This window comes from Hippopotamus amphibius, chromosome 4, assembly GCF_030028045.1.
Source record: "Hippopotamus amphibius kiboko isolate mHipAmp2 chromosome 4, mHipAmp2.hap2, whole genome shotgun sequence".
Lineage (NCBI taxonomy): Eukaryota > Metazoa > Chordata > Mammalia > Artiodactyla > Hippopotamidae > Hippopotamus > Hippopotamus amphibius.
In genome coordinates this window covers 142,473,319-142,493,098 of record NC_080189.1, presented here as the reverse complement: position 1 = coordinate 142,493,098, position 19,780 = coordinate 142,473,319, and the positions used below count along the sequence as shown (strand labels likewise).

The 19,780-nt window shown below is 34.5% G+C and overlaps 1 protein-coding gene and 1 pseudogene across 1 annotated transcript; one reads left to right on the top strand and one right to left on the bottom strand.

Annotated features, from left to right (window-relative positions):
* Positions 1 to 628: 628 nt before the first annotated feature.
* Positions 629 to 19,759, bottom strand: SOCS4 (suppressor of cytokine signaling 4). The gene is made up of 2 exons (XM_057732975.1): positions 19,500 to 19,759; positions 629 to 6,943 (listed from the first exon to the last, which is right to left on the bottom strand). The coding sequence occupies exon 2, from the start codon at positions 6,849 to 6,851 to the stop codon at positions 5,529 to 5,531; it is 1,323 nt and encodes a 440-aa protein (XP_057588958.1). The 5' UTR covers positions 6,852 to 6,943; positions 19,500 to 19,759; the 3' UTR covers positions 629 to 5,528.
* LOC130852184 (60S ribosomal protein L22-like 1) lies at positions 15,050 to 15,420 on the top strand (annotated as a pseudogene).
* Positions 19,760 to 19,780: the final 21 nt, after the last annotated feature.

The following is a 19,780-nucleotide window of genomic DNA, read 5'->3' as shown; positions in this document are numbered from 1 at the left end:
CAGAGAAGTCCCAATTCTGATTTTTTAAATGTTGCACAAAAACTTATTTTCACTACTGAGTTTATGGTAGAAAAAAATTTGTACCCACATTGAGTGCCTCACTCTAGTCCTAGTCATGTGTATCACAGTGACCAATAGCCTCCAGCTTTTTCATGTTCCCAGTCAATAACTAAGCATGGTGGAAGTCATAGAGCTAGGCCATTCTTCTCCCATGCGGGCTCCTACATATTCCTCTGTTGGGAACTAAATTCCTGCCTAGCTTTTTTAGAACTGCACTGCCCACACTACCCAACCCAATGCTTCCTTCAATTTCTTTCACAGGTGTCAGACCTGCAATGTGGTATAAACACCTTCTCCTGCTCTTTTTTTTTGTGGAAGTGCCGAAACACTGGACCACCAGGAAGTCCTATTCCCCTTTATTCTTCATAGGTGTCCATCCCCCTTCAATAAATCTCTTGCATTTAATCACATCCTGACATCTGTTTCTGGAAGACCCAAAACAACACACTAAAAACAAAGGAAAATGAGTAATACAGAGTTTAAAATTTCTCTTACATCTAAGTTGAATGTGCCAAGTGAGGATATATAGTACAATGTTTTTAAAACAAACCACAAAGCCTTTGGGTTTTATATATGAAGTTTTAATAAGAAATGAAAATGTATTCAGATCAATTTATTTGAACTCACACCCAAGAAGAAACATTCAACTTCAGGATTAGAAATAAAAATGGAAACTCTACCTCTTTTTGGGTAAGGGGTGGATCATACAAGCCTGATTGATAAGAATACTAATAGCTTTGTGAAGTTATTACTTAAACTCTGTATATTCAAGTATATATCAAGTTCATACTTGCTTTTACAGAATTTATCCAGTTCTAGCAGTCAGCACAATTTAAGTAAACCTCCTTGAGTTTTACACTCTCAAGTCTGAAAGCTTAGATTTGATTATAACCATGGAAAAAGTGATTATCTTTACTTCCTGCAAATGTAATCGACTTTTAAAATAACTTAGGCAAATATCAATTTCACACAAACCTTATTAAGGGTAGAAGGAAATTGCAACTGTTCATCTAGTTGCAGAGTCTAGACCATAAATTCAAATTGTACCATGATCTTTATTGTCAAATCAAGTCAAGAAAGCCTACTACAGACTAGAAGTGAATGTGAATCTGCAGGGTCCACCAAGGGGATACTTTGAAAACCTATCATCACATTGGTAATTAACAGCTGTACAGAAATTATTTTCAAGTATGCTCCAAGGGTCACATCTTAACCAAGGAATTAACCTTCAGGAAGTCAAGTGACAAGTATTATCTATATTTTATGTGCTAAGAAATGAAAGTATAGAAAGATTTAGGATTGAGTAATCTATTCAACATTAAAAATTAAATCAAAAAGACTGGCTTTATTTGAAATAGGAGTATGTGCCTTAAATTCCTTTCCATCGGGATATATCCATTAGTCCACTATTCTATTTAGCCTACATTTCTATTTAGAAGCCAAGCCATTTCCAAAAGTAACCTCCATTTTGTCTCCAATATCTTAATGTTTTAAGAATAGTATAGACAGACTCTTGTAGTGTTATTCATTTCTAGTTGACCATTAGAAAAGAAAAACCCCTTGTGCTTTCTGTTCATTCCTGAGAAATAAAAATGAACATAAAACTCATTATGTAAACTAAGATTGTAAAGATTTTCTTCCAAAGTAGAAACAATAACCTGCTTGACTTAAAAATCTTTTATTCATTTGGGCATTAAATTACCTAACACACGATCTATTTTACATTTAAACATTGTTTCCCTTGTGTTGTCTTCAGGAATGTTATATAATTAAGTCTACTTCCTGTGAAATTTGCTCTACCAAAATCAATATATAACCTATTTGACTGATTATAGCTAAAAGTGACAAAAAAGATTTTTAAATGAAAACTAGGTATAAGAGTTAGGTCTCAAGGTTTTTGTTTCATAGGAAGGAAGCTCTCTATTAAATGGATCTATAAAATGATCCAAACTTCAGAGACAGGAAGCTGACTTGATTTATCTTCTTAATGGCTTTGGCTCATGAATAAATGATAATGGTTTGTGTTTTTCTTATAAAAAGAAATGGAATTTGTATAATGACATGAGTCCTATTTGCCACATTTGCTCTACTTTTTAAAAAGGATTTCTAATTACTTAGACATTCTTTATATTATTTACAATAAGAAGTCAAAACTTCAACTGAAAGCCATTCTTTGACCACAGTTTGCCATTAGCTGAAATTCAGGAAAGAACACAGGTCTGATCGCCAAATCAATAAATCTAGCCGCAGGCTGACTAAAAGCTTCCTTTAATCTTCTTCCTGTTAGGTCTTCCTTTAAATTAAACCATTCCCTCTATGAATTATTTAAGTGAATGGCATGGTTATAGAAAGATCAGATATGATTCTTCATACAAAAATGCTCAAGGAATCTAAAAAATCCATTCAGCATGTTTCTGGAATTATAATATGAATCAAGATGCTGTGGCTTAAAAAAGGGGAGGGGGTCTTGGGGGTAGTCCTGAAAGCTTGAGAGAGAAATAGAAAAGTCAAGTTTATTTCCTGGTTAGTGCAGGATGATTCCCAAAGGGCATTTAAGTGTGTGGTCCAGACTAGCTATTAGCGATTAAGTAGTTCCTTTTCACTGTGAAGGCTCTCCCCTGAGGTAATGCCTAAATTCTTAATTTTAATATTTTATCTTGTTTCTTTTAGCCCATTCCTCTCTCACCAATAAGCGCTACACATTTCCACCATGCTGAATGCTTTCTCAACTCTGAAATGTACACTTTTCAAATGCTCACAATGTCCAACTTAGTTACAAAATTTATATTCAGATATATTTCTTAGCAAAACCACATTGTTCCTCTCAAAACTTATACTCATTTACTTACACATAAATCCAATAATTACATTTTTAATGAGTTAAGTTTCTGAATACTGAATGCTCTTCCAAATGTGTCCTCAAAAGTCACTGAGGAAAGGTTAACCCTTCTAAATTCCAATCCTTTCATGCTTTAAAAAATTAATTTATTATTACTCTTCTTTTTCCTTCATGGTAAACAATTCCTTTCTCAGATCTTACATTTCTACTTTCCCGATTTCTTTTCACTGAAGCAAATACCAAAGGAAAAAATACAAACCATTTAAGAGTAAATGAGTTTCTTTCCTGCTCTCATTTATTAGATCACCTACTTCAAGGCTATATAAATGGCAGTATTTTGAAAACGTTAACAGCTATCAATACCTTGACACTGAAAAAATAAGAAAGCCAGAGAAAATATATCACAAAGCAACCGGTTTGAATATATGAAAGGCTACTTAGGTCCTGATTTTCATATAAATACTAATTTTTACCATTATAAAAGACAACATAATATTTCATTTTTCTTTATAAAATTACCTTTTAACAGAATATTCATTAGCTAGTCATTCCTTAGGTTTTTCTGTATTGACAAAAAGTTATTTTTAAAAGAAAAATATTTAAAACAATATTGTTTCATAGAAACAGAAAGTCTCAATATCAAATGCTGATAAAAAACTATAATTATGGGTAGAGTCTTACCATACTATTAATTTTCTCTCACCAAAGATGGATATTTAGGAAGCACTATACTGGTAAATAAGATAAGCTTCTCAGTGATCTGCAAAAGTGCCACAATAAAGATGAGGTAGTATGAGACTGTCCCACTTTTGTAAAAGGGAAAGATCATCTTTAGAAGACATATTTATCCTGACATTGGTGTTGATATCCTGAGCCTCATCACTGCTGAGAGAGGTGCCATTTTAGTAGCTAACCCTCATCGGAACCAAGACAATCTTGAGATCACTGAGAAAAAAATACGCTAGAAGATAATGGTAACAGATTTTCTTGTTTAATTTTGTAATAATTGCTAAAAATTTATTGTAAAGCAATTATTTTTAAATGCCAGCTTTATGTTAACAGCAGAACTGCAGGAAAGGGAAATGCTACTTCAACACAAAAGCAATGATACTTAAGAAACATCTATTCTAACTGGGAAATTTGAGTCAAATTTCTTTCAATCCAGGTAGAAGCAGCTTCCTACTAGAGCTAAACTAGCATCAAGAAATCAATTACTATGATATTAAAAATGCCAATTTGTACAAAGGGGTAGACAACGCGCCAGAAGAAATAACTGCCTAGGAAACGTATTATTCATTGATTCTTTAAAAAAGAAGAGTTGGATAGGCTATCATTCCATTTATCTTATTATATTGGGATAACATTTCTAAAAATACTTCCCTGTTCTTGGGATGTTAAATTTAAAATATTACACCTGTTGCCGAGCCCTGGTCAGTATGGCATAAGCCACGTAGCTCTCAAAATGCTTCCCTTATTTTTGAAGCCATACTAAAGATGTGTTATTTCTGAAAATAGGAGTAATTATCTGAAATCTGAAGATCAAAACCAATATTAAGCTCCCTGAATACTAAGCTCCACATTTACTTCTTAAATCTTTATTCAAGCTCAATTTAAAATAATGAAAAACCACTTAGGTCTCTTTGGTTACCAATGGAAATTTGTGGCTGTTTATAAACTGTGGCACCAAACTAACAGGCTCAGTTTCTAAAAAAAGAGCTAAGCAGAAGCAATAGTTCATAAGTACATACAGAAAAGCCCCCGTTGCTTTATTACTTTAATAACTACTAGTCACTAATAGTGTTATCATTATTTTCAAAGCTTCCAGTGAGAAAGGAACAATACTTATGTTCCAAAGATTGGTAACTCTTCCAAGTTTGAGAGAAAGATCTATTCAAGGAATAATAAATGACCATGCCACATTACGGAAGAATAAATTCACCTCCAAAATATCATGTCCTCATTTGATTCTTACTGACCTGATTAATCAAATTTAGTAATTTTGCTTTACAGTTAATATTTAAAATGAAAACACATCAAGTTTGATTTTAAGCCATTTTGCTAACCTTAACATTCCTACTAGTAAATTATAAAAGTCAATTATATTAGTATGGGTTGTAAATTACAACACACTCAGCTTTACTGAAGACTTAAAACAACTGAAAAGGATGATGGGGAAACTATATCTTATGTATAGGAATGCCGATGGTATAGGTTAACAAAGCATTTCATATGCAGGAAAGGACATAGGATTATTATTAAAGAAAAGTATGAAATACAGATTATTTAACTGTTTGCAATGCCTACCAAACTTCAAATATCCCTGGATTATATGCAAATTACAATTAAGAAAAAAAAATTAAGTATACAATCTACATGGTAAAAACAAAAACTAAACACATAGTCAAAAATATACATTAACTCCTAGTGTGTAACAACTATTAAGCAATTATTATTGTTAAACAATTATTGTGTCCTAAGAAAAATAAACTGATCTGGAAGTAAAATTTAGGGCAGAAGTTTATTTTGGACTTCAATTGCCCTTGTAGAAAAATTCAAAGTGGCATAATAAGAAAAATAAAATATTAAATGAAAATATGTGTATCATTACTCCCATGTTCCTATCCTTTTCCTAGCATTGTTGTTCTGGTGCATCAATCCTGAGTACTCTAACTTTTGATTTATAGTGATATTCCTTCAGATATAATTTCATGGAAGAAGGGATTGGAAGGGCATCAATGCCATCATAAGTTGTACAGTTACAAATAACTGTCCTGCATATATGCTGCAGGGAAAAGGGGAAAGTCCGAATTAAAGGAGTGGATAAAAGTGGTTCGAAGAACATACAGGCACTCGGGTCCTTATAATGCTCTAGGAGCCCAGTAATGTCAGGAGAATGGAAGACACAAGGATCATGTGCATCAAAGCTAAAGTTGTGATTCCACTGTTCAATTCTAGCATGAAGAGAACGACTATAGCGTCTAAAACTAACAGAGAATAAATAGTCTTCCTGTGCTGAATCTCGCAGTAAAAAGGTACCCTCTGGTTTTCCTTCTAGTAGAGCTTCAGCTGCATACTTATCCATAACGCCCCAGTAACATGGATTATTATTGATCTGAAGGAGGTCTGGTACAAGACAGTGGACATAATCAATCTGGGTATGGTACTTAGGAGGTGTTTCCAGTTGCAGGATTTCTTCATCAATTTCCCATTTGGATTTGTTTCTTTTCCTGGAACTTGTGCAAAGTGTTATAATTTCATCATCTGAATCCATATCACTATCTTCTATACTGTTATTTGAAGCCAGGTTCATTACAGAGCCAGTCCCAGGACCACCTCTATCCGAAGAATTGTTACTGGTTATGACACAGGGCTGAACATTGGTATGTGAGAAGCAGTTGACTTCTTCCATGTTTCTTCGTTGTTTTAGCTGACTATCCCTCAATTCACTCTGAGACAAGTCTGTGCTTACCCATTCATCTGATTTGGGACTTATAGGAGCAGTGTGTCGTTTAATAAAATGCCACCTAAAGGCTAAATCTGATCGAGGTGGGAAAGGACACTTATCTAACATGAGTTCACTGATGTGAATTTTTCTTTTAGATGGAAGCCCGGAAGAGTGCCGACTACTACAATTCTTTATTGGAAAACACTGCCCCACAGCATCTTGCAGTTTCTGTTTAAGAGATCGGCCTAAAAATCTATGCCCACAGGAATGATCTAAATCCAACTCGATAGATGAACAGCTGTGCTTCCTTTCTTGGCTCCTTAAAGGAACTTCAGTTTTCTCTACAGCACTCACTGTTTCAGCATCTGCACAACTTTCACTCTTTTTTGACCAAGATAACTTCTTTCCACTCCACACATAACCATCCTTTCTGTCAGCACTTCGACTCCGACTAGTTTTGGGCCTTACATCTACATTTTTACTATTACTTTCACTATTTTCTGCCATTTTAACAAACTGTCCACAAATTCCAGTGTTATAAATACTGCTTTTTCAGTTTTTCAGGTAGACTGTTTCTTCTGGACACTTTCTGGATATATCTAAGGGAAAAAAAAATAACATTAGTTGTTTGTCATTAACATTGTATAGTTTATATAGCAAGCTCCAATTATACAAAATGAGAAGATGAAAATGGGTAATTAGTACATTAAAAAAAAAGTACAGGAAATGTTGGAAAGCAGTTCCAAGATATTTTGTTTCCACTTAAATAATTTTACCATATACTAATTCCATAGTGCCGTGGAATCAAGAATCTGAGTTCCTTTCCTGCAGCTAGTTTTCAATGTGAATCAAAAAAGCTAAGCATCCTCTTGGCCAAAATATATGTCTGAAATGTGAACAATTTTTGGTTTTGAGATACATCTCTCCTCCCGTTATTTTTTAATTTCACAGCAGACCAGGGAATTCTTTGTAAGAGATGAGAAACCTATGAGCTGGTGTTTGATGACCACCTACCCTCCTTCTCTCTCCTTGTTTTCTTTCCTATTGATTGAAAATATGAACAGTTTTAAGTTATAAAAGCTGTTAAGAATTTACTAAATAAAAAATCACCACTGAATAGTAGGAATGTCATGCAAGAATTCTCAACGCAATTTTTGTCAACTCGTTTAAATACTTGGTCAGCTTCACTAGGCAGTCTGTAGAAAACTTGATATTAGATAAAAATTTGTTATTTTATACACACCCACCCACCCACCGACCCTTATATTCTTCTTGACAATTTCAAAAAACTTCTATAGGGCAATGCTTTTCCTATGAAATTGGCTAGATATACTAGAATTTATAATGTAAACAAAGTTTTATTAAGACTAATAGTAATGATTGGTTGTAGATAGAAACTACTTAACTATTCTTAAATGAAATAAGATTTAAGTCCAGAATTAGGGGAAGGGATTTGATAATCTCAAATATCTTACAAATGAAAGTTGAATTTTGTGACTGAGAAAATCACTTGTAATCAACGTTCTGATTATGATTAAGCTTCTGATTATATCAGAGGAACATTAACAAATCCCAACAGGCAAGTCCATGATTAGAGCTATGTGAATCTATTTTCATAGCAGCAGGGTTTTAAACAAGCATCTGTAGTGGCAAATATGGTTGGGAAGTACTCAAAAGTGTGAACTAACAATACAGGCTTGCCATATAAAGTACCCCATCACTAAACAATGATAGCATCCAGTGATTATATTTATTATTTTGATTAACTGAGCTCATTGGTACATAATCATTTAAAATCCACAGGGAAAAATATTTTTAAAATCTAAATTTGAAAGAAACATTACTTAGTATACCAAAATTATATTCAACAGTATGCTTTGGTTGTGTATTAACTAAATTCCACTGAACAAAAATAAACAGGCAGAAGCTACAAAGCAGGCTGAAGAATATGGAAAGTCAATGATCACAAGAGACGCTTATTACCAAGAGCTTACACATATCTTTCAAGATAAAAAAATTAAAAAGGAGCCCCAAGCACATATTTTTTTGTTAACACTACATACTTTCAAATTTTTTTTATTCAGCATAATAATATAAAAAGTATATCATGTAAGGTTTAAAATACTTGGTGTTTTAATTTACTTTAAAAACATCAAAATAGCAGATTATTAACTCTACGATCAACTTTACTCCACTGGGTGTGAGCATCCTCACTTCCTTTATTTCTACATCAGAGCTAAGTCCATACCTCTGCTTTTGATGACATTCCCACCTTCACCAGGGCCTGCTGCCATTGCTCTTCTCTGAACTTCTCTGTCTTCGAAAACAAGTCTATCAACCCTTCAGTGATTGCAATGCTTCCATTAGTTATAACTGCTGCTTTCCATATTAAACTTCTTAATGAGTAGTATAACTTGATTTCCCCTCAAAAAGAAAATAGTTTTGTTTTTCTCTAATTATAAAAGAAATAATGATCTAGTTTAAATTGGCTAAGTGAAAACCTTTTTGCTTCATCTTTCTCTCAGAAGTCAGCCCAAAACAAGGGAAAATGTGAAACAAAAACACAAACCTCATCTTCAATGAAACTAGTAGATATCTATAACCTGAGTGACAAAATACAAGGACAGAAAATGAACAAGAGGAGCAATGACTGACTCAGCAGGGAGAGGCAGGTGACACCAGGCACAAAGGCAACATTGTTGAGAAGCAAGCCAACAGAGCAGGCAAAGTCCAGGACACCTAGAGGCACCAGGTGCAACAGAAAGTATGGATGGAGAACAGGGCAGAAAATGGGGAGGTAGGCTGAAAATTTGCACATGTGCAGGTAGATCTCTCAGGTTCTTACTCTCACACTTAAGAGGAGATGGGATATTTATCAATATTATTTGGAGAAATTGAACCACAGAAGCTCAGGACTTTGGATACTAGGCATGGTGAGGAGAGATGGGAGAGACTAAAATCAGAAAGAAAGTTCCCTGCTCCCTTCTTCCACCCAGCTTCTAGAACTCCAGCAGCCAAACTTACACCGCCTAACAGGAGACTGGAAGACACTATGCTGAAGAAAAAGAATGGCCAAAGAGAAAAGACCTACAGATGCTGATAGCTGGAAATCGTCCAATAAAAAGCTGGAGGGCTGCCCAAGCATGCTGTGAAGCTCAGCCATTCACAAGCCCTGCCTACTACACATAGCTTTTAGGTGACATTGCGTGTTTCACTTACTCTAGAATACGACAGGTAACCAGACTTTTGAGGAAAGCCTCTAAAATAAACAAGTGACTAAAACATAAAGAAACTGAAAAGCAGCAGGAAATAGATTTCTTCCAAGTTAAGAGAAGATATTATACCAATGAATAAGATGAGGAGGGACAATCAGAGAATAAGAAAAACTTAGAAATTAAAACCATAATTGCAGGAAAAAAAAATTCAATAGGAAAGTTGGAGGTAACTTGAGGAAACAATAGGAAAGAGGAAAAAAATCGTTAACTAGACAGAGAAGATAAGAAAATCAGAGGATCAATACAGACACTACACAGAAAATAACTACAAAGTTGAGAAATTGTAAAAGAAAGTATATTAGAAAATTTCCCAGAACTGAAGGACATGAGTCTCCATATAGAAGGAGCACAATAAGTACCCAGCACAAGGGAAAACACATCAAGTTACATTATTCTAAAATTTTAGAACCCTAGAGGCAAAGAGGTGATACCAAAGTCTTCCTACCTTATAGGCAACAATACAAACAATACAATAGTTTATAGGCAAAGTATTGTGTGCTTATAAATTTGTTGAGAGTAGACCTCGTTTTAAGTGTTCAATTAATGTATGTAAGTAATTCAGCCAAAAAAAAAAAAAAAAAAGAGGCTTCCTGAGGGAAAAAAGTCACAAAGGACCATAAATAAAAGAGTCTGTTTTCTCAACAGTAAGTAACATTAGAAGCTAGAGGACAGTTTCCAACTTTGAAGATAACCAACCTAACAATCAATCAAATAGGACAAAATAAAGTTTCAGACACGCAAAGTATCAACAATTTTACCTCATATTGGAGGATGTGCTCTTCTAAAATTAGGATGTAAACCCAAAACCAATGGCATAACATAGGACACAAGATATTTAACATAGGAGAAAGGAAATGTGACTTTGGGATGATTAAGAAGGGAAGTTTCCAGACAACAGAGTGTTTGGAGCTGCTAGAGAGCAACTAGTTCATATAACCGCGTAAGGACGTAAGGCTCTTTGTGTAATAAGAGAATGGAAAGAGAAGAAGGAGATTAAAAGAGAGGTAAATCTTCATCTATTGTAAGAGGAACTCAACCAATAATAACTGATGCATCAAGAGAGAAATATAAGCATGTGATTTAGAAATGTGAAGTTAAAAGAAAAAGTTAAAATTTATGAAAGCAGATGCCTTTGAGATGGGCAGGAAAGGACTGCAGCATTTCTTAGCTTATCTAACCTTTTCAGATTAATTTAACTTGAACCCATGTACACATATTTTGATGACTGTAAATAAAAAGCACTTTATACTCACTGTGAAAAATTCAATGTTATGAAGAAAAAAGTAAAAACTATCCATAATCCTACCACCAAGCAGTAACCATTTTAACATTTTCAATATCTCTATACATGTACATGACAAGGATGCAGTTCCACAGAACAATGATGACAGGCATTAGAAATATGGTTTGAGTCCAGTTTATTCTGTTCTAGCCATATGACCTTGAAACCTCAGTTTCTTCATCTGTAAAATGAAAATACTGATGCTATTTCATTAGGCTGGTGGGAATTAAATGAAATAATGTATGTGAAGTACATATGTAGCTCAGATTCTAAATGTAGCAAATACACAATAAAGTTTAACATATTTTTTCTTTAAAAAAAAACAGATATTACTATGTTGTTTTATTATAGCATGCAAGCCAGTTTTATAGAAATAGTTCATAAGTGAAGAAATCACAGAAATACCTCTGTCTCTAGTCCAATGCTAACTATAAAGTTTATGAGCAAATATAATTTTCAGGATAATAACTAACATTTCAAAACAAAAAAGGATCAATACACTAGACATAACTGAAACTCAACAGACCATGAAGTTATAGAACAATTTGACGTTTTTCCTCAGAAAACTGATTTCCAGCCTTACTCTATACAAGTTTACATGCTAACATAACAGATTTACTTTAGCAAGGCTTACCAACTTGTACATAACAGGTAGCCATCAATTAAGCATCTCTGGATTTTAGGTTGATTGTTCTTACATGTGCTAATGCTGCAGGTATCCATAAAATAAAGCCAAAAATGCCACTGCCCTACATGAATTTTCCATACATTTACCTGTGCTTAAGCATAGAAAATCTTCTTCTGACTGGTTATCTTTTTGTATCTAAGAACTATAGCCTTATATAAATTTTACATAGCCATTTCTTTGATAGAAACTGAGTTCATGTTTCAGAAGTCCCACTTTCATAAACTGTTATGGTAAAAAATATAGTTGGTAGAATATACCATATCAACATATGGGTCAGAATGTCACTTAATGTTGTAATCTTCAAAGTAGGAAGAAAATTTAACTTCTATTTTTTTTAACTTCTATTTATACTGTCTAAAAATTAGAAAACTTAAAATTCATTAATATTGAATATGTGATTGGCAATGTATCCATCACTCATTGTGAGATGGCTATTTGTCTGATGAGGTGCTATTCCTGAGGGAAGAGTGGGAGCTCCAAAAACCTAAGGACTTGATGGCAATCCTCTCCATTTTTTTGTGCGCTTTCAGTGCATCGCAACTGCTTCCATGTTGCTGGAATACATTTGTGGATTATATTATCTTACGTAAGGGAATCTATACAATACTTTGTAAATAGACATGATCATGGAAATTTTATAACACACGAGGTTTGCTAGTTATCTCAGGGCAAAGCACTTAAGAGGCTGAAATTTTAAGACAAGTTAGGTATTTTTCTTTTACAAAATGACTAGTGTTCTAAGTTTGATGACCTTTTTGGGATAATAAGTGGCTCTGAAAAGCTACTTAGATACATTACAAAACAAACTGGTTACTTCATGCTTTAGATAACATCTTAATTACCGAGAAAGGAACTGCTTAAAAAAAACTTATGCTATGGAGAGATCTTTTTAGAAAAACGATATTCATAATTTCCTTCACTATTACATGATTTTGTTATAATGATAAAAATGCATCATGTACATAAACCCTCGCATCTTTACACTTTAAACACATGGCAAAAGATCTTCTAATCTCTTCCAAAAGTTGCATTAAAGCAAAATCCATAAAATTAAAAAATTCAATCCCATTGCTCTCAATAAAAATAACATCATTAATTTTTAGTGAAAAAAATTTTTTTTTTTTTTTTTGGCACACGGGCTTAGCTGCTCCGCAGCATGTGGGATCTTCCTGGAGCTGGGATCGAACCCGTGACCTCTGCATTGGCAGGCGGATTCTCAACCACTGCGCCACCCAGGGAGCCAAATTTTTATTTTTAAAGACTAAAAGTGAGATGTAAAGTTTGAATGTTAAAAAAAAAGTGTAAGGTTCTGAATCTGAATGAGTCCTTTCAAATACCCTATCATTAATTGTTGGAATTTTATACAAACTTTGTAGAAATGAAGTAGAAGATGAGACACAAAAGGAAAAAAAAAGTGGCTTTACTACCTTCTTTATGTAGTATAGAAATCAAAGATGATACTCTGAAAAGTGTTGACAAATCAACAATCTTTGTTAACAGCAAAGCTTTTTTTTTAAAGAGGGTGAAAGAATCACTTGGGAGAAAGTTGCTTTGACGTGATTCAATAATTCATCTTTTATGAAGACATCTAAGTTACAACGCCCTGGGGAGTACACAGTGACATTTTTATTATTATTTCTTAATGAGAATGAGGCAAATGTCTAAAGCAAGTTTATATAAAAGCCTTTTTCAAGAAATCAAGTTCCCAGATTCACTGGCCATTTGATCCCAGGTTCTACAATCAACTGCACTGAACAGTGATAAATGAATGAATACCCAATGTGACCCTTCTACACTAACAACAGATTTAAAGAACAGTTCTCTTGAATTAGGCTGGGAAGGTGATTTAAATTCAAATTCCCACTGAAAACTGTTTTAAAAGCCAGTAATTAAAGGGTTGAACTTCATTTATCCAGAAACTTCATTTGTATTCTCTGTGATAATGGATTAACAGAGCATTATTGTGTATATTAATTATTCATTGAACTACTATGTCTACAATGCTGATGTCTACTTAAGACCAGAATTCATGTAAATATTAAATTAAATTTAATCTTGTAAAGAATAATTTACTACTACATAAAGAATTCACAAATAAATTATTATTCTGGTAGTAATTTAACCCTGGGAATTTCCTTATCAAATCTATGATTCCAAAGTTTACCTGCCATTATGTGTCCCAAAACTCCTTGAATGCATTCTGACCAAATGATATTTGGTGGATTCTGTGGGTGATATCTGAATTGGATCCTGTGCATCAGAGTCCCTGATATTTGATCATAGCCTAATATTTGAGTTGGATTCTATGGGAACACTTAAGAGTCCACAAATGCAATAAATTGGATAGTATAAGACAGATAAATTCCTTGGAATTTTAATGAAAAAACATGAAAAATGGGTTTGTTCAAATGAGAAACATATCTGAACTATAAAGTGTTTTTTTCTCATTACAAAAGCAGTACAGGTTCATTTTCCAGTAAATAATTTAAAGTAACTCCTTTTTCATGCTACCATACCATGGCTCATGAGACTTAACTGGATTTATTTAAGGACCCTGGAATTATTTGGAAAGAAACCCAAAAAACAAAAACTACATAAACACACACACACATATTAGCACCACTACACTCTTCCTCCCCTTCTCCAAAGTTTCTCCACTTACTTTCCTAATTATATTTTGCTTATGCTAGTGTCCCCCAATCTGAACTCTTGTGTACACTAGCGCTAAAAGATGTTAATATAGACATGTTTGAGAGAAACAGAGGTTTCCTTATCACACAAGTTTGGGAATCGCTTCCCCTCTGAAAGATTACAAGGCATATTTAGCAAAAGGTTCCCAGAGGTCCTTCACTTGAGAAACCTGCTTAAGCCAGAGTTTCCTAAATTTAACTCATCATAAAGTCTTTCTGTAGAACAAATCATGGGAGAAATATTAACTTGGGCTAACATTAAAATGAGTATACATTCCCTGAGCATGCTAGGTAAAGATAAAGAGAAATGTCTAGGACCTGTCACTGAAGAGGGTTAATCTAGCATGAAGAGGGAACAGAAAAGTAAGAGCACCACAAACTCCTAAAAGCACAAGAACCTTAACAGAATCTTAGAAACCAGAATATTTAAGATATTCAATATTGACTCTTAGAGAATAAGTTGGATTGTACAGATGTATTTCTTCCTTTAAATTTGTAATTTTTAATGATAAAAATAATATGTTTATTATAAAATATATGGAACATTCAGAGAAGTTCAAAAAGGAGGGAAAAAAAACTAATTACCTAGAGACAATCAGTTTAGATATTTTGGCCAATTTCCTTGCAGTCTTTCTTCCAATGAGTGCAATTTAGTCTAAAGAGAAAATTTTTAAGTTTTAAAGATCCATAAAAAATTAACAATCTAGTTTTTCACCGTACCATATTTAAAAATGAAGCATGGTTTTTTGACTGGGTGGCCAGCCTTCAAGATGGCGCCAAAGAAAGATAAGAAGCCTAAGAAGTCAACCTGGAAGTTTAATTTGGACCTTACTCATCCAGTAGAAGATGGAATTTTTGATTCTGGAAATTTTGAACAGTTTCTACGGGAGAAGGCTAAAGTGAATGGAAAAACTGGAAATCTTGGGAATGTCGTTGACATTGAACTCTTCAAGAATAAAATCACAGTTGTTTCTGAGAAACAGTTCTCTAAAAGGTATTTGAAATACCTTACCAAGAAATACCTTACAAAAAAAACAATCTTGATGATTGGCTTCGTGTGGTTGCATCTGACAAGGAGACTTATGAACTTCATTACTTCCAGATTAGTCAAGATGACGATGGATCTGAGTCTGAGGACTAGATGAAGCCACACCTCATAGGGCATTGCTTGCTAAGAAAACAAATGAAGTATACAAGAGAAATGTCTTGAAATGGACCTTTAGTTTATCGGTGAATAAAAAAACATTGTATGTTAAGCATTAATCTCTTTTATTTAAGTGTATGCTGTTTATATGGTGCTGGCTTTCCTTTAATACTTAAAAAAATTTTTATTGGAGTATAGTTGATTTACAATGTTGTGTTAGTTTCAGGTGTACATCAAAGTGAATCAGTTATACATATATCCACTCTTTTTTTTTCTTTTTCTTTTAAGATTCTTTTCATATATAGGCCATTACAGAGTATTGGGTACAGTTCCCTGTGCTATAGAGCAGGTTATTATCTATTTTACATGGAGTAGTGTGTGTATGTCAGTCCTAGTCTCCCAACTTATCCCTCCCCACCTTACCCTCTGGTACCCATAAGTTTGTTTTCTACATCTGTGACTCTACTTCTGTTTTGTAAATAAGTTCATCTGTACCCCCCCCTTTTTTGTTAATACTTTATGTAAGCAATATTTAAATAGCTTATAGTTAGTGGAATTTCTTCCAGGATTTCTGAAATGTACTGCTTTTACGAATGTCCTTAAGTTAAACTATACAGTGAAAAAATGAAGCACAATTCTGGGTATAATTTCATATAATCAAATTTAAACTTATTAAAAAAATAATACATAAAAATGAAGCATGGTGCAGGTGAAACAACAACACAAGTTGCTAAATCATCAAACATGATCTAAAATTTAGATTTTGTCACTTAGTAGCTGTCTCTCCCGATTTTTAAAATTTCATTTAGCTTCAGTGTTCACACTGTCAATCTGGATAATGCCAGCTGTCCCATGTTTTTACTGCCGGGATTAAAATGTATGAAAAGAGCATAAATTGAGCTTAATAAGACTACATATTACATTCTGTAATACGTTCTGTCTTCTCACAACCTTCCATGTAGAATAAGCTAATTTCTAAAAATGAGAGATGGGAAAGTGACAAAATTAAGGAAAAAGAATGAAAGGAAACAAAAGCTATACATAAGGCTAGATAATCCACACAAAAACATACCTCAAAAGCCTGAGGCTGAGGATGCTTCAGCATTTCTGAAATATCATAAAGCACTTTCTATTACTCCTGACATTAAACATGCTCTTTTAAAAAGAGTTTTTAAGCTTTAAATTCTTAAAAAATAGTACGGGTGTAAATAACCAAACTCTTAATTATAAAAAATTTGTAATTTCTTACAAGCTAACTTAGTAAATGAACAGATTTCAACAGAAACAGTAGGCAAAGTTTTTTTTTTAAACTGATCATAGATTATCCTTTTCATTGCTTTATGATAATTACGTATGCTTACATTTAAGCTTGGGTAACATTATACTACAAACTAGTATAATGTTATTCTAGAATTAAATAAAATTATTTTCATGTTCTGATAAAACTAAATTCTAAGCAACAGCTATGACTTGGAGAGACAGTGTGGTAGACTACTTGGATCAAAAGTTAAGAGACCTGAAAAAAAAAAAAAAAAAAGTTAAGAGACCTGGGTTCTATTTCTCATTCGGACACTTGGTTAGGTGTGTGACTTTGGACAACTCACAACCTTTCTGAGCCTTGGTTTTTTTCATTGATAAAACAATGATTCTATCTGTCTTGCTGTGGTAAGGATCCACTGTCATTGCAACAACATAAGAGTCAAATAGTAGCTGTCTTTAGCCAGTGGAACTGGGTAGGCTGACAGTAGGACTTTCATTGTAATTCCCTTTTATACCTTAGAAAATTTATACATGTGCGAGTATTATTTACCCCCAAAATAAATAGGCTGCTAAGTTTCAGGATACTTTCAGAGATATAAAAATCTTCAGATTTCTAAACTGCCTTCAATGTTTTTTTTCCAATACTCTGTTCTCAGTTTTATTCCTCTCTTCTTCTAGACTTATCTTTCATAGAATTAATAATTTTTACATCAAATAGCAATACATATTTTATTAAAAAGGAATTTTAAAAACTCCTCTTATAAGGCAATACTGATATGCCTCCTGGATAAACTAAGATTATATGACATTATTATTTATATAGATAATACTGCCACAAATAGAATGATAATATAGTCATGTTTTCTCACTCGGTTGTCCTTGAGAACAACAATATTTGTGAGTCTAAGGGGACCATGAATGGTACAAAAGAGCAAAGCTAACTAACCTTCACTGCAATTGAAGCTGCGACCTTGGCATCATTCTCAGTGAGTTCATTCAGCTATACACTCCTATGAGACATGCTCCTGACAGCCACATCAGTGACGGACAGCTACTGGTTTCTTTTTTAAAAAGCTATATTATCTTAAATAACCAGGCAATTTTACCAAGATTTAAGTTATAAACGTTTCATTACCACACTATTGTACATATTACTTGAATGTCTGTTTCCCTCAGCATCATGAATTCACTGAAGACATTAAAACTGTCTTTTTAAAATCTGACTCAAACAGAAATGGGCAAGTGAAAACATACTGGCAAAAGCAAGAATACATCTTTTATCGTTTGAAAAAATTTACTGGATAATGATTCAAACAACTCCACTTTTAAATGAAACCATTAAATGCCCACCCAAAGTACCCCATTAATAACATAAGACAATTAGTTTTATACGTCCATGAGTATCTTCTACATACTATAACAATTCTGTGGAAGTAGGTTTCAACCTCATTTTAGAGATGAGGAATCTGATTCAGAAAAAGTAAAGAAGCATATTCAAGGTCACACAATGAGTAACTGTTAGAGTCAAAATTAAAATCTAGGGTTGTTCAACTCTAAGGCCCAACCTCTTTCCATACATGTGAAATTTGTGGGAAAAAAAAATTCTTCTTTAACCTATGAATCAAGCGGCTTGACTGCTAAGGCAAAGTGAAAAGAGAGAAGCGCGAACAGCACTCACAGTTTTAAAGTCACATGGTATTACAAATTTTAATTAGGGCATTTTCTAGCTATAAATCTTGTTCCAAATTTGCAGATTCTTCTTATGCTGAGCTCGAAAAGTACTACACTGAAATCTCATGATAACTTATTTGATATATTATCGGAGTTCATCTTAAACCCCATAGTCTGTCCAATGATATTTACCTGCACTAAAAAAATTTAGATATCAGTCTATCTAAACAACAAATGATCTCCAAATAAAATTAAGTCACTCGGAAAGAATCATCTCGGGTATCTTTTGCTCTTGCGGGAAATCAACAATAGGTCGGTTATTTTCCCACAAATCCCAAGTTCTTCAGCTAATCACTCTTCCTCTTCATTCATTCACCAAACCTCAGTGTCCAGCAAGCCTATTTGGAGCCTTAGTACTCAAAGCAACACCTTACACAATGTCACCATGGTAAGAACAATACTACGGTTTGTCTAAATGCTTGCAACTTTCCCCAATGGAACTAGACTGAAGCACAATGGGGAAAACTCTACAACAGAAAAACGTTTCACATGTTACAAACAAGTTCTGACTGAGACTAGAAGGTGGGTGCCACAAAAAAATACCATTGTGGTTTTCATCAGAGACCGGTCTCCCAACATGGAGAACGTGAAGACCCAAGCAAAGCATAAACTTAATGGCCAAGACCTCAGAAAAGACTGTCGAATGAAGTATTCGACAATATACTTTAGTAATAGCTCTTCTTTTATACCTAAATACGCACTTCAGTGAACTTTAGGTGGGGTCTGAATAGGGAAACCCGAATTACTTTCTTTTTAAGAGATACATGTAAAATGTCTTATAGAATAAGCATTAACATACACGGCAGACCTCCAGGAACCACGAACTGAGATTAAGTCTTCCCTCCTTTACCGCTAAAGAAATGATAAGATGAAGGCGCCAAGGATGCCAAGATTAAAGGCTTGAGAAAGGTCTCGCCTTCCTTTTCTCTAAAGAACAGGTCCAAAGCGTTCGTTCTCCAGCCGGGTCCCAAGGAAGGGCTGGACCCGTTCAGAGACCCGGCTATGGCTGCCTGTGAGGCCCTCCAGGAGAGTAGAAGCGACCCCGCCGGGCAAGGCCAAGCAGCAACAACCCTTCCCCCACGCACCTCTCGGAGCGCAGCTGAACTGGGGCTGTCCGAGTGACTGCCGCCATCACCACCGCCATCACTCTGGGTGCTCGCGGAGCTGGAGAAGGGAGGCCCCGCCACTCCGGCACCTCATGTAGGTCCTACAAGGCGGATGCCCGTCTGCAAGCCCGCACCCTTCGGTGCCTGGTTCTCCTCTCACACGTTGCAGTCACCGCCTCCACCTGCTCCGCCGGCGCTGCCTCCACTTCCGTGTTCGGCTCCCTCCCTTTCTGCCTCACTCCCCCAGCAACCGGCTTTTT